At 37.9% G+C, this 15,212-nt stretch overlaps 1 protein-coding gene across 2 annotated transcripts in view; it reads left to right on the top strand.

Annotated features, from left to right (window-relative positions):
- The window catches only part of lrrk1 (leucine-rich repeat kinase 1), a 113,199-nt gene that overhangs the window by 17,407 nt on the left and 80,580 nt on the right, over positions 1–15,212 (top strand). For both annotated transcript variants that reach the window (XM_058400599.1, XM_058400600.1), the window contains exons 3-8: positions 642–808; positions 5,244–5,415; positions 6,740–6,919; positions 10,227–10,375; positions 11,745–11,971; positions 14,888–15,015. In XM_058400599.1, the coding sequence (XP_058256582.1) occupies positions 642–808; positions 5,244–5,415; positions 6,740–6,919; positions 10,227–10,375; positions 11,745–11,971; positions 14,888–15,015 (1,023 nt within the window). The remainder of the gene's footprint in view (positions 1–641; positions 809–5,243; positions 5,416–6,739; positions 6,920–10,226; positions 10,376–11,744; positions 11,972–14,887; positions 15,016–15,212) is intronic.

The following is a 15,212-nucleotide window of genomic DNA, read 5'->3' as shown; positions in this document are numbered from 1 at the left end:
TTGTAATCAGCTAAGAAGCAGCAGTGTTGTCTCTGCTATCATCAGCTCTGTACGTGTGTCTGTGTGCTTACGTGTGTGTGTATATGTTTGTGTGCGCGTACATGTGTATGTGTGTGCGTACATGTGCATGTGTCTGTGTGTGTGCGTGAGTATGTATGACGCACGAGTGTTTGTACAATTGAGTGTCTGTCTGTGTGTGTGTGTGTACGCATGCCAGGAAATACACTTGGCATGAACACCTTGTATATCTTGTTTATCCAGTCACTTGTGTGTTTTTCTGTTGAACGCTCAGATGTGTGTTACTGTAAGCATGTGTCTGTCTGCCAACTGCCAAATTCTCCCCCTCACCTCCCACTCTAATTTCTCTACATAATATATATAGCGCTCCTCCTCACAACCTCCCAGTTACTGTAAATACCAGCTCGAAAAAGCTGCACATATTTAAACAAAGTCCAGAGTGACAACATTGTGATGGTCTTCTTCTCAGTGCTGTAGCTCCAGCCCAGGGGGAGTGGTGTGTGAATTCTTCATGAGGCTGACCTGGTTTTCTGCTGCTTCATTCCTAGAACTGGGTTATCATCAGTGTTTAGCAATCCCCTCTGTGAACTAACCCACCAGTCTGCTGTTATGCCTCGATACAGGTGCTGCAGAAATGGGAGCCAAGCAGTCGGCGACGGGCAGTGCGGTCTTGTCCCAGTCGCCCACCCTAGAGAACATCCGTGAGGCGTACGAGCAAGGCGAAGAGCGCAAGGCACACGAGCTGATCCGGATCGCTTGCCAGGAGATCGGTGGAGGACGAACAGACACGGTAAGGTGGAAACCAGATCAAACAACATTGACAGCTGTGGATATTTCTATTGTATCACCTTAATTATAGGGTAGATATATTTATTTAATTAATGCTTGCAGAGTATGCTTTCCTCTATTAGACATGGCCACATTAGAAGTGATTGATGTATAGAATTTAATAACCTTGCTTTATCAACAATCCCAAGGTGATACATCATGTGTCAGGGAATAATCTATGGAAATAAGTGGACATAAATATACAGAATAGCTGTTGCTCCTGACACCAAAGCACCCTTTTCTTATTACTAAAAAAAATCAACATTTCTCTTTATACCAAATGCATTTGAGAGTCAAGAAGTGATCAGTTCCAGTGATTGCTTGTAGAGCTGAGGCTAATAAATCTAACAAGTATTTGGAAGTCTGTCTTAATTAAAAATTTCTCTGTAGACATCCCCAATTCATTATACACCATTATACACTGTTCCAGGGAAAATATCTTGAACATGGGTGAATTGAGGTAGTATTTCTTATTATTAGATATTCCGATGAACAGATATATTACACCAGAAAGGATATTTTAATCCCAAACCTGGTTGCCTCTGCCAGAGTTTAGTCCTTATTACAAGATGAGAAGTCAAACATTTTTCTAAATCCACACCAAAACAGAACAGATAAAGACAACATTAATGCTGGAGTGGATCAAAACCTGGTTGGATAGGCAGACACTTTCCAGAGCCAGATGTCACAAAATTATATAACTATATACATAATAATATTATCTAATATATATATATATTAGAGAATCTGTACATTGTACCTTGTATGTATGAGTATGATTATACTATATTGCAGTCTCTGTATATCGCATTAGGTTTTTATTTGGAACATAACTCTTTTTTTTTCTGATTTTCCCGGTATATCAATTGTTTTTATTTTGAAATAAGGTAATTTATTAATAAAAATACAATTAGTTCATTAATATAAACATTAATTAAAATAAAGTAAAATGTTAATAATATATCAAATACTGTACAGCGTAGCGTTGTTTAGGAAAGCGTGGTGCGGGGATGCTGAAAATCAGTATGGCTGGAGGAACGAGACTGGCCAATCGGAATGCCCCATTCATTTAATCACGGTTGTGATTGGCTGCTGGCTATGCATGCAGCTGAGGAAAGGGAAGAATTCTCCAGCATCCCAGTTCTTTGCATGTCACTGTCCCGAGTGTTTGGTTTTGTTCTGTGTACGCTGTATTTTTACGGTTTTTCTGCAAGCCCTATTATGTCGCCCAAACGCTCTGCACCTTCAAAGGCTTCTGGCAAGGAACGTACAGTACATACATACAGTACTCACAATAAATGTGATATTTCTATGAATTGACCCAAAATTCATATCGCTATATGCTTGCAAATGTATTCTGTGTGTGTTTAAAGAGTGTGGGAGGGTCATTTACGGCAGTATACACTGATCAGGTATTATTATGACCACCTGCCTAATATTGTTGGTCCCCCTTTTGCTGCTAAAACAGCCCTGTCCTGTTGAGGCATGGACTCCATTAGATCCCTGAGATGTGCTTTGGTATCTGGCACCAAGATGTTAGCAACAGATCCTATAAGTCCTGTAAGTTGCAAGGTGGCGCCTCCATAGGACTTAAAGGACTTACAAGACTAAAAGGATACTTTTGATAGAAACTGACCACTGCAGACCGGGAACACACTTCAAGAGCTGCAGTTTTGGAGATGCTCTGATCCAGTCGTCTAGCCATCACAATTTGGTCCTTGTCAAACTCGCTCAAATCCTTACACTTGCCCATTTTTCCTGCTTCTAACACATCAACTTTGAGGACAAATGTTCACTTGCTGCCTAAAATATCCCACCCTCTAACAGGTGCCATGATGAGGAGATCATCAGTGTTATTCACTTCACCTCTCACTGCTCATAATGTTATGCCTGATTGGTGTATATGATCATTTTGGTGTTTTTCATTTTTCTGCCTGTTTCTACATGAAAATTAAACAGTTTATTTCAGCATTGCATTTATGAAATAGTAACAGAAGCGAAAAAGAAAAAAGGCATTATTATGTGCAATTTGCAACCATAAAACAAAAAATGTTCAAACTATTTATTTATTTATGTATGTATGTATTTATTTATGTATTTATTTATTAAATCACTGACTCAGTAGCTGAAAAATGCAACAAATCAATCTAGAAGTGATTAGAAGTGACCACAGCTGAATACGAGGTTGTAATGAAGATAATGGAAGGCTTTTTTCCAGAATGGTCTAATGACCGAGCCATCAGTGTACTCTTGCACCTGAGCCTTTGTTACTCCATCAGGCCAGTTTCCTCACATCTGTCCCTGTTACAGAAGCTACTGAATGAACTGAACTGTTAGATCACTTACGAGCATTAAGCGTCTTCTGAGGTCATTGTGCGGTGTTAATAGTTTCATTTAGAAGACATTTTCCTCAAAATCAATGCAGACCTTTTTGCATCGGTTTAAAGTCTTCGGTTTAAAGTGTGGGCATATGGATGGGTGGTGTGGACAAAATCTTATAGCACAATATGTATAAGATAGATAGATGGTTTCTTTCTTCTTTTTATTATTTATTTTTAATAAGGTAATTAAAAAATATATTGAGGCATACCCATTCACAAACTCTCTTAATGTTTACTTAATATGAACAAATTGTCATACCTTGAAAATGATCTAATATCTATCTATCTATCTATCTATCTATCTATCTATCTATCTATCTATCTATCTATCTATCTATCTATCTATCTATCCATCTGTCTGTCTATCGGTGTCTGTCTATCGATGTCTGACTATCTGTGGCTAAAATTATAATCTCTATCTATCCAAAATTATAAACAATTCAACATTTAAAATATATGCATAAAAATGTTATGAATAAATTTATATAAACATCAAAGGGTAGCTGTAAGTCATGTCTGAATTATGCAGTCATATTAGGTGCTCAATGTGGTGACCATTAGCATCCAAACACATTTGGTTTTGACAAACTACTGTATAAACATCACAAATTTGTGCGATTGTTAGTCGTATTGGTGGATCTGTTCAAAACACACTTCACCATTGTCTTTGAACTTCACACACATATTTACAATAAAACTTTAAAATGATCCTGCGTTGCTCAAAAGTCAAGCATGCCTCTGCCATTTTCTTTGGCTCTCTTCTGACAGTAACAACATCATGGTGCGACTACTGACCTCTTCAGAGGAAACATAACATTGCTGCCATAATTCAATTCGAGTTTTAAAAAAGGGCATAGGTATATGGATAAATGTTAAATTTCTTTTTAATAAATAATTAAATTTTTAAAAAAAATATAGGGAATAATAGGGAAGCATACCCATTCAACTCTCCCAGTGTTCAAACTGCATTGTAAAGGTTTATATATTTATTACTCAGTATCACAGTTTTGCTTGATTTTGTGTTAGTTATAACACACCACTAGAAGCTCTGACCTCTGACTTCTGATGCAGTGACAATTTAAAAATATATAAATATCCATCACATAAGGATAGTTTGTTATATTAATCTGTTCAGCTGTGCTCTGGAGGGAACTGCAAGCAAGGCTCCTAGCAACTATCCACCAGTGCAAGTCAGAATAAAAAAGAGGGAAGTGGTCATCACTTCCTGATACTAGTACAGAAAAGCTGATTCAGCCAAAGGATTCTTTTGCATTCCAAATGTAAACCATCAGCTGGATCCTATGTTGCAAAATAAAGTGCTGGCAAATCAGCTCTGGTGAAACACACTTAATATTCTTGGGGTCAAAAGGCCATAGATGTGGAGTCATACTTTTACATAAATATACGTCTACTCTGTATCCAACAGCCCTGTTTTGCTCAGTTTGTAAGTAATTCAAATCATGTTGTATAACTCCTGAATTTTAAGTGAAGCACTAAAATAGATTTTCTTTTTCACATGTACAGACAGGTGTATGAAGAAGAGGGCATGGATATTTTTCTAATATTTTTAATATGAGAATAACAGCCCGATAATAGGAACTCATTTGCATTGTGGACGTTCCACAAATGTGTGTTTTAAAAAGGTGTAGAACATCCTGTTTTATAAAACGAATAAAACAATTCAGGATTTGTAGTTTTAGAAAAAGTATCAGTAACTATGTTTCATGCCAGCTGCATCACACCACCCCATTGTAGATTATTTTCCTACAGCATACTGTATGTTTTATTCCTTATTGTCTTGTTAATACAAATACATTTCAAAAATATTTTTTGTCTCTATAGAACTAAATAACATCCAGGCCCCCTGGGGAAGCAATTTGGACATGGAAATAGCCAGATACTATTGAAATGCATTAGGAAGTTATATGTTTTTCTGCTGTGTTCCATTGCGTTTGCAGTAAAGTGTTAAATATAAATATAGATTCATGTTTGGATCTTTGCATGTGTTTCCTGTAGCCGGAGCTCCTGTGTGCTGCCAGTCAACATGGTGACACAGAGAGTGTTCGGTTCCTCTTGAAGGATGCTCGGGTCCAATTTTCTCAGGAACCCAGTGAAGGGAATCCGGCTATCCTGGCTGCGCATTACGGTCATGAGTCGGTGGTTCAAGAGCTGCTTAACTCCATTTCATGTAAGTAACGGCTCACCTGCCCTTTTGCCTGATTTCTTGCTTGTAATTAAGGCAACATTAAAAGATTTATCTGTGTAAATGATCATTCTGGGTTGTACTCCAGTCCAGTTATGGCTAATTATCTGGAATTTTTCGTCAAGGCGTTTTTTTAGGAAGTGACATTTTACGTGTGTAAAATTTCAGCCTTTTGGGGATGTGGTGAACAAAACTGGAGTACAGGTTAAGGAAGTGGAGGTGGATCTAAGTAGCTTCTTTTGATGTCATGGCAGATATGTTACATGCAAGGTGTTTCATTTTGCCAAATCCTGAGCTCTAAACAAGAGGGATTCTAATTATTTTTGAGGGGTTACAAATCCCTACCTTTTATAATGTTTTAGTGACATAAAAGGCTTTCCAAAGGTGACAGGAAGTGAAAAGCAAAGTCCCACAATATTATTAGACCTAACCGCTCACTCAGGGTTCCACTCAGTGTGATTATGCTCAATAACCAGAGAGGTACTTTTTCTTGCCCATCATGTGATTAGGTCACATCAATTCTATTTGTTTAGCATTTTATATCTATACTGGTGACATTCCAAAAACTTAGTAATTATGTTATTGGGTAACATATCAGATACCGAGTTTAGCTTTTAGTAATGTAATTATGCCTTAGGTTAAATGATGCACCTGAAACGTAACAAATGTACATAGCTTGGTCTTTGGGCTGTAATTGTATAGCATTGCAGATTTCAAAGCTCATCTATGTGCTGGATGAGGTTGATGGTTACATCTGCTCTGGAGACTGAAATAGCATTTAGCTTGGCCTGGACCATATGGAATAATGGAATTAGTCAGCTTCTTACCCAGTAATCAGAGGCATGTAGAGTGCTTGTAAATGATGCTGCCTATTAAGGTCTTTTCATATGACCATTTTCTGAAAATACCATACATCTGTGTCATTGTAGCTAATCTGGAAAAGGTTTTATTTCTGAAATGGTTTGATTTATCTGAACAGACCTTAAGACTCAGTGACAGTGTATGTTGGTATCTTAGCATGTTAGCCATGATGTATGCTGCATTTGAAGAGTATAAAAACGGGCCTCTTTGGCAGACAACCTTATCCAGAGCGACTAAACTTATTTATCTTCATCTTGTTTATACAACTGAGCAGTGGAGGGTTAAGGACCTTGCTCGAGGGCCCAGGAGTGGCATAAGCTCAATTACATGTGGCTTAAAACAGGACTTAGAAATTAGATTTTGCTAGGGACTATAAACAAATGCCAGTGTCTCCAGGCCTTCATATATGTTCTAGACTAAATGTCCCTCTTTATGTCATGTTTTTTAGTTCCATGTATCCGCAAAGACCTGTTAAACTGGATGCTGGCGACGGCATGTCAGCAGGGCCATTTAGAGGTGGTTAAGCTGTTGGTCATCAATTACCAGGCTGATACAGAGGACTTCGCCCTGCATTGTGATGAGTTTGCAGTCATTACTGGCCTGCCGCTGTATGCTGCAGCCAGGGCAGGTACTTTAACACCAAGCTCAGCTTGGGATCATTGTGGAGTTTCACACAAAAGCTTAATTATGTCTTTCTCGATGTGACCTGCAGCCTCTTTTTGCTTTAATAATTGTGTGGCAGCCTGGAAAAACCAACCGCATAGTCGTTCTGAAAACTTCATTGCATTGTGGACATTTTGACAGCTGATTATCTGATTACAATTATAGTAATTAGACATATGTCCATTTCACTACAGTTCATAGCTTTTCAACAACTTGATAAAATGTTATAATTAATATTGTGATTTTTTTTAAATACCTGTAAAGCTGATATGTTAGTGTCCATTGATAAAAGTGCTATACAAATAAAATTTAATTGAATCTGACAGGTTTCCCAGACCACCACATTAACACTAGTAATGAAATATTAGTCCATACTTGTGAACTGTCTTCACAATGAGATCATACATTTTCATCATCGCATACCACCTACATGTGGTTCTTCCCCAAACTGTTGCCACAGACTTGTAAGCACACTATTGTGTAGAATATCTTTCCCTTCACTAGAACTAAGAGGCCAAAACCTGCTACAGCAAGACAGTTCCCCTGTGCACAAAGCTCCATGAACACAAATGGTTTATAAAGGTTGAAATGGAAGACCTAGACTGAACTGAACTGAAAACACACACACTCATTCAATATACATCTATGTTTACATCTCCACTTATACTAAAACTATTTATATGCTGTTTTGCACACTCACTTCAATACTGTTTTTGCACATCACTATTTAATTGCTAACTCCTTGTGGTCCAGCGGCAGGATCCCGTGCTCGCTTTGCCATGGCTCAGGTTCGATTCCCGGGCATGGCGCTAACCCAGCCACTGAAGAGTTAACTCTCAGTTCCAGTTCCAAGCCCGGATTAAATGGGAGGGTTGCGTAAAGAAGGGCATCCGGCGTAAAACCTGTAAAAATATAAACATGCGGACCAAATGATCTGCTTTGGCGACCCCAAACAGTGAAATGAAACAGCCTTTATTTGTCACATATACATTACAGCACAGTGAAATTCTTTCTTCGCATATCCCATCCTTGGAGGTTGGGGTCAGAGCGCAGGGTCAGCCATGATACGGCGCCCCTGGAGTAGGGAGGGTTAAGGGCCTTGCTCAAGGGCCCAACAGTGGCAACTTGGTGGTGCTGGGGCTTGAACCCCTGATCTTCTGGTCAACGACCCAGAGCCTTAACCACTTGAGCCACCACTGCCCAAAGTGAGCAGCCGAAAGAACAACAACTATTTAATTGCTCCACTGTTGCTATTGTATGTTTACAAGAAGCCTTTTATTGTTTACATCTGCTTATTTCCACAATGCTCAATTACAGACTGCACACTGGTTGGCGTTATTTTATGTCCTGTATTGTATAGTATTGTCTGTCTGCACTGTTTTGTCTTGCACTGTTGCACTTTATGTGTCTACAACTTACTTTTAGTCCTTAGCTTTGAGTTGTTTTATATAAAGTTTTATGTAGCTCTGTGTTGTTTTATGTTGCACCAGGGTCCTGGAGAAACATTTCATTTCACTATGTACTCTGTCAGCTATATATGGTTGAAATGACAATAAAAGTTTCTTCACTTGACTTGGTCTCCACAGAGCCCTGACCTCAGCCCCAGGGAACATTTAGGATTTAGGATGAATTACAGCGCTATCTTGCATCTCGGGCCTCCTCATACGTCACGAGTGCCTGATCTCATTAAAGCTGTTGTTGCTGAATGATTACAAATTCCCACAACCACACACCAAAATCTAGTAGAAAGCTTCCCAGTAAATGGAGGTTATTATAACAGTAAAGGGGGGACTGAATCTAGAATGAGATGTCCAGAATGCACATATTGGTTTGATGGAAACGTGCCTGCATACTTTTGGCTGTATAGTTTAACTGATATGTCAGAAATTCAAAAGAAAAACTAGTTTTAGTCTATCTGCTAGAGACAGAGTTTCATCTGCAGTTTAGCCAATTCTAGGAAGTGAAACACCCGTATGAGCCACGTGGCGGACTACGTAACAGCAACGCCTCCAAGCGATTTCACAAAGTAATGATTTAACCATCATGTCTTCATAACAGTCAACAAACATCCATCCTGAATTCAACTGTAATCGTTACCCAAACCACAGACATTTGCTCCCTGAGATCAGTCAGTACCGCATATTATGCTGTCTCATATCCGCAGGGCTTCAGTTCCCTCATGCTGACACGATGCACATGGTTGAGTTGGAGAAAATGTGCTCTGAAATTGAAATGATTAGTACTGAGTGGAGTTAAAATGGTCTGTGCCACGTTGCTTCTGCATGAGGAAACCTGGGCCTTTGGGACATGTCACACTGTTGGATATACTTAGAGAGCTTACAAAATATTGAGAGAACTTACAAAATGTGTTATGCAAGAGAAAGCAGTGCTGTAGAGCCTTCCCTGAAATACAAAGTAGTTGTTTAAGTTACATTGATTAATTTAGCTGATGCTTTTATTTACATGGACAGCAATGGACTTCTGATGAGATTTAAAATAACAGCCTTCAATCTGAAGCGCAAAGCCTTCACAAACCTACCATTAATAGCCAGTTGAACTATTCTGTAGTAGATTCTGCTTTTGCCTTTTTAACATTAGGGTTTATTACAAGAACTTGTGGACACATTACCATCAAACCCATATGTGTGTTTTGAAAATCCCGTTCCAGATTTAGTCCTCCCTTTACTGTTATAATAACCTCAACTTCTCCTTGAAGCTTTCTGAAAGATTTTGGTGTGTGGTTGTGAGGATTTGTGCATGTTCAGCAACAAGAGGTTTAATGAGATCAAGCATCTGAGATACAAGACAGTGTTGTAGTTCTAGTGTAGTGTACTTAAGATCTTCCACAGCAACCTTGGCAAACCATTTGTGTTTATGGAGTTTAATGCACAGGAGCATTGTCATGCTGGTGCATGTTTGGGTTCTCGTGGTTACAATGAAAGGAAATTGTAACGCTACAGCATAAAAAAGTGCTTTAAGCATTGTGGCAACAGTTCAGGGATGAACCACATATGGGCATGATGGTCAGGTCTATGAACCCTTAGAAATATGGTGTATTTCCATGAAGCACAGTGACGACGTTCAAGCCACAGCCTCAGATCAGTTTAGGGGATTTTTTTAAACACTACCTATTTTCCTTTTTTTGATCCTGGTGATACAAGAAATGGTTCCTCTTTAAGGCTAAACAGTGAGGCAAGAGAGAGTCTTACACTTCCTGTTGTAGCGTCTCTGTGATTCAAAGTAATCTCATACCTGCTTGCTTCCTGCCTCAGGAAATAAGGAGATAGCGAGGTTTTTGCTGGAGAATGGAGCCTGCTTCTCTTCGTACACATTGATGGACCACGGCAAGTTCACAGAGGAGCTGCTGAGAGAGCGTCTGGTGGAGGACACGGACACACACAGTGATGGCAGAGTGCAACAAGTGAGCCTGCTTTCGCCGTTTAGTCAGTTTTACTTTACAAAACACTCCAGTGATTTACAGTCACGTCGGTTTTATGGACATTTGCTGTGGATTTATTTAGACAGTGAAGCTTTTGTATGTTCACAACTGCTAACATTTGCTTGGTTTAACACATTTATATTACATTTAAAGTTGATAGTAGCTACAGGGAAACTTGAGTTGAAAAGTGTTCAAAGGTTAATTCTGTAATATTCTACTACAGACAGCAAACATTTAGAATAATGCTACACTTGGAATAGTGCTAGTCACAGAAAGTGAAAACTGTCACAGTCCTAAGCAAAGTAAATGATCTGTAACATATTTTGACTGGAAAGCATAATGTTTCAGGTTTTTGTTTATTCATTTCTCCAAACCTTTATAGCTGTTTAGCTAGATTTCCCTACCTAACGTTAATATTCAAGTTGATTGCTCTACACATGCTAAATGTAGCTAGATTTATCAATACATGCTAATATTTAGCTACATTCATTTACTCATGCTAATTCTTTAGCGAAATTAATTTAACTATGCCTACATTTAGCTATATATCTCTACCCAAACTAATATAATTATATTCATCTACCTGTTTAGTTACATTTATTTACCCAGTGCTAACTTTAAGTAGATTTATTTACGCATGACATTATTTAGCATGCTTTATCTACCCTTGCTAACATTTAATTGTATTTACTTACCAGGCTAGATTTCTCTACCCATGCTAATATTCAAGATGAAAATATTTAGGTGTTTTTGTGCCACCTAGTATTTAAGTAGCTGAATCTATACATGATTAAATTCAGTCAGATTCATTTACCTATATTATTTTTAAGCTAGATTTATTTATCTATGTAAATATTTATCCACCCATGCTAAGCTCTAATGTTTTTATCTGCTAACTATATATTTATTTACCCATGCCTAGATTTATTTGTCTATGCTAATTACTATATGTATCCACCAATGCTAATATTTAACTTTATCTACCCAGACTAATTTTTAAGTAAAGATATTTACCCACACGTATATTTATTTGCACATGCCTACGTAGGGAAAAAAAAGGCTTGTTGAATTTACGTGATTAAAATCTGTGCATCGGTTCCATGCAACTGAATTGAGCAACATTAACACAATCAGTTTGCATACATTCAACATGACAAAAACATTATCAACAGAAATTATGAAAGTTTGAATGATTTTTCATGTAAATCTTTACAGAATAAGAATAATGTACTAAAATATGTGTACTATAACATAAACGAATAAAAAATGTTGCCATTTGCTTCAATATCCTTTATTTTTTCTAGATTTCTAGAGAGATTAATATTTGTCTTCTTTGAATCCTCATGTGTAGCCTGTGAGTGTGCAGTGGTTGGGGTTAAATCTGCCATGGTTGGAGCTGGACTGGTTCCTGGATGTTTCCTCCAGGATCACAGTGCTGGATGTGTCGCACAACAGCTTGAGCGCTCTGCCCTCGGTGGTGCCATGGGGCCTCATAAACCTGCACACACTAAACCTCTCACACAACAGACTCAAAGAGCTGCACACACCCCAGTCCTCTCAGGAGATCATTTGCATCAGGTACAGTGCTGCACAAAACAAGACTGATCTTTATAAGCGATTTAAACGAGTGGACACATTTACAGTTGTGTGAAAAAGTTTGGGCACCCCTCAACAAGGCATGTTTGGTTTTTTCCTTTTGTTCTTTTATTTTACATTCTGCGAAATTAATGCACTGTTTTTTTATATTTGAGAAAACTTCGAAAGAAAAAATAGTCTTTGTGTTACGTGCAAAATGTTTAGTTGTAAAGTCTTAGATTTAAACTAACAGATTCCAGAGTAAAATGAACTCTCTGAAGAAAATCTCTTGATTATAATCCTTGTTGTTTACCAAGTTGTTTACCCCACAGTAATATTTTGGTCTCAATCCAGATTTTCGATCCACAATCTACATAACAAATTTAACTCAAGCCCCTGCAACACGAATTCAAGGCCAAATCCTTAGTTTCCTGTTAACTCTCTTTACTACATACACTATACACTACATAGCCAAATTCTTATTTGACACTGGTGACAGTCTTTTAAACTCCTTATATGTCTTATCACTATTTGGACCTATAGTTTGTTTAATTTTTGGTTTTGTTAGAAGGCTTCTAGCACAAATATGAGTATAAAATGACATTCATTTAGAACATATTTGTCATTAGAATGTAGGTAATGGGTCATTTTAATAAAATGTAATTCTAAAGACCTCTGTGTATTTAGAGTCTTTAACAATTCCTGAATAAATCAACATAGAAAAATATATATAATTAAATATATATGATTGTCCAATAATCTTAGGATGCTTTTTATTTTTTTATTGCTCTCTTTCACCATGCCCGACATCCGGTTTTCTTTTTACATTTTGTTTATTTCAGTGTATAGACTAAATAACCCCTTCAACGGCTTCCATTTTTAGTCTGGCTTCCTCTTGACGTTATTTTTATTCTACCTGATGTAGAGCCTGATTTCTGCTTTGCCACAGAGTAAAGAAATGTGACTTGAATAAACATAACAGGATAAATTACATAAAGATTTATTTCCATTTAAATGAGGGATGCACTGATGATGCTTGACTCATTTACTAATATGCATCCTTGTAAAAAATGATCCAATAACTGAATCATATGTATGTTGTAACCCTAATGAACAACCAGCAGGAAATGATAAAACAGTATTGTGAATGTTTTTCATGATTAATGATCATATGGCATATCCTTTTAGTTCAAATTAAACAAATATGCCTGTTATATAAATAAGAACATGAGTAAATGTGGCAGTAAATGAGTAAATTTTTCAATCTGTAAAAATGCTGAAATCACTCTTCTGAAATATTATTTCGCCATAGCGTTGTCACATTACGGTTCATCATTACTACAAAATAACAGATGCTTTCATAATGACACATTTATTTCATAATGACATTGCATGTAAGCATGACTCCCTAGAAGCCCACTGCATAACAAAACAAACTCAATATTCTGTGCCCTTGAATTCAATCTACACTACAAGGATCAGGGTCATGATTATGAAACCTGTAGCTTAGCAAGATGTTTTAATCACTGATACTCCTCTCACAGACAATATATACCTATACACCAGTTATTCGGTGTCCTACAGACTCATGTCTTGTTTTTAAGACAATGGGTTTGTAATTGCAGCTGGCAGATCTCAGTGTAATAGGATTACTAATGAAGGCTTATTGGCTTTTCTGCTTCCTTTGGTTTCCTAGCAAAGTCTGCTCTATTACCCTCCTCTTCATGACAGTTTGCCAGGAACTTTCAAGTAGTTAATGAAAGACTTTATTTCCTATAAGATTTTACTTGTCACATATACTTTACAGCACAGTGAAGTTCTTTTCGTCACATATCCCAGCTTGTTAGGAAGTTAGGGTTAGAACACAGGGTCAGCCTCGATTCAGCAGCTGACAGCAGAGTGGGTTAAGGGCCCCAACAGTGGTAGCTTTCAGAGCTGGGGCTTGAACTCTTGACCTTCTGATTAGTAAACCAGATCCTTAACCATTGAGTCACCACTGCTCATATACTTGGTTACACCTTCTCTCGTGTTCTCTCTTCTTAAGTAAGAATTCCTCTCAGCCCATTGACTAGGTGTGTAATTCAGCTAAAGTTTGTTGGATTGTTCCATCTTCTCTAATTTGCTAAATAATCCCACTTTCCTACTTACACCACAATTTAATCTGGTGTGATATTGACAATTTCTGCAAGTTCCTTTGACAGGTGTCATTTTGCCATACCAGATATGATGACTCCCTTATTGTTCTTTCATAAAATATGTCTCTCTTAGTGCAGATTGTTTTAAACACAACTGACGATTCTACATTCATTCAAGTGTTAATGTCTTTTGACATTAATATGTCTTTTTTTTGCTGTAATTTGTGTGAGCGGCTGTTTTTTTTTTTTGGCCAGAGAGCTTACAATTTTCTAAAATTTGCGTAGTATTCAGAGTGAAAGGGAGATTCTCACTGACTCTTCGAGATAAGGATGTGAACAGTCAGAGACAACGGAACAGTCTTCCTTCTGAAACTGCATTTAGATTTACATTAATCAGACACCCTTATCCAGAGGGACTTTCAGAAGTGTTTTATAGAGTGTGCGTCTCTATGAGGGAAAAAAATATACCCATTCTCGTTCACTAGGTCATTGTCTAAGACAGGAATCCAATTTTCTCCACAAAAGGCTGGGTGTGTGGGGGTGCAGCCTTTTATTCCCATCAAGCCGGAGCCACACCTGATTCCACCTGTGTAATTAGTTAAATCTCGGCTTTTATTAGACACAGGTGTCTGCTTGGTTGGAATGAAAACCTGCACCCACGCCAGCATTCAACAGATTTTGGTTATTTAAATATGTGTGGTGCTAAACTTCCTGTAACATCACTTTGTCTGATTCACTGCTTTCTGTGTGTGTGTGTGTGTGTGTGTGTGTGTGGCCTTTGAAGATTGCGCCAGGTCAATCTCAGTGAGAACGAGTTGGAGAGTCTCCCGGTTGGCTTGCTGCATCTCAGCCAGATCCAGAGACTCTTCGCAGCCAAGAACAAACTCAGCATCCTTTTCAACATCCCTAATGGTACAAACACACACACACACACACACAACATACAGAGTGGAACAGGTTATTTAGACGAACTCATTATATTTAGTGAAGTGTGATTAGGACTGATGAGACTGGCAGATTAACAAGTTACAGTCTGCAGATCTTTCCTCTTTCTAGGAAGCACATACTTTTTTTTAACAGCTTGGTTCTTAAGGTGCCAAACACACTTA

This window comes from Hemibagrus wyckioides, linkage group LG10 (genome assembly GCF_019097595.1).
Source record: "Hemibagrus wyckioides isolate EC202008001 linkage group LG10, SWU_Hwy_1.0, whole genome shotgun sequence".
Taxonomy (NCBI): Eukaryota; Metazoa; Chordata; class Actinopteri; order Siluriformes; family Bagridae; genus Hemibagrus; species Hemibagrus wyckioides.
This window is presented reverse-complemented; position numbering and strand designations above follow the sequence as displayed.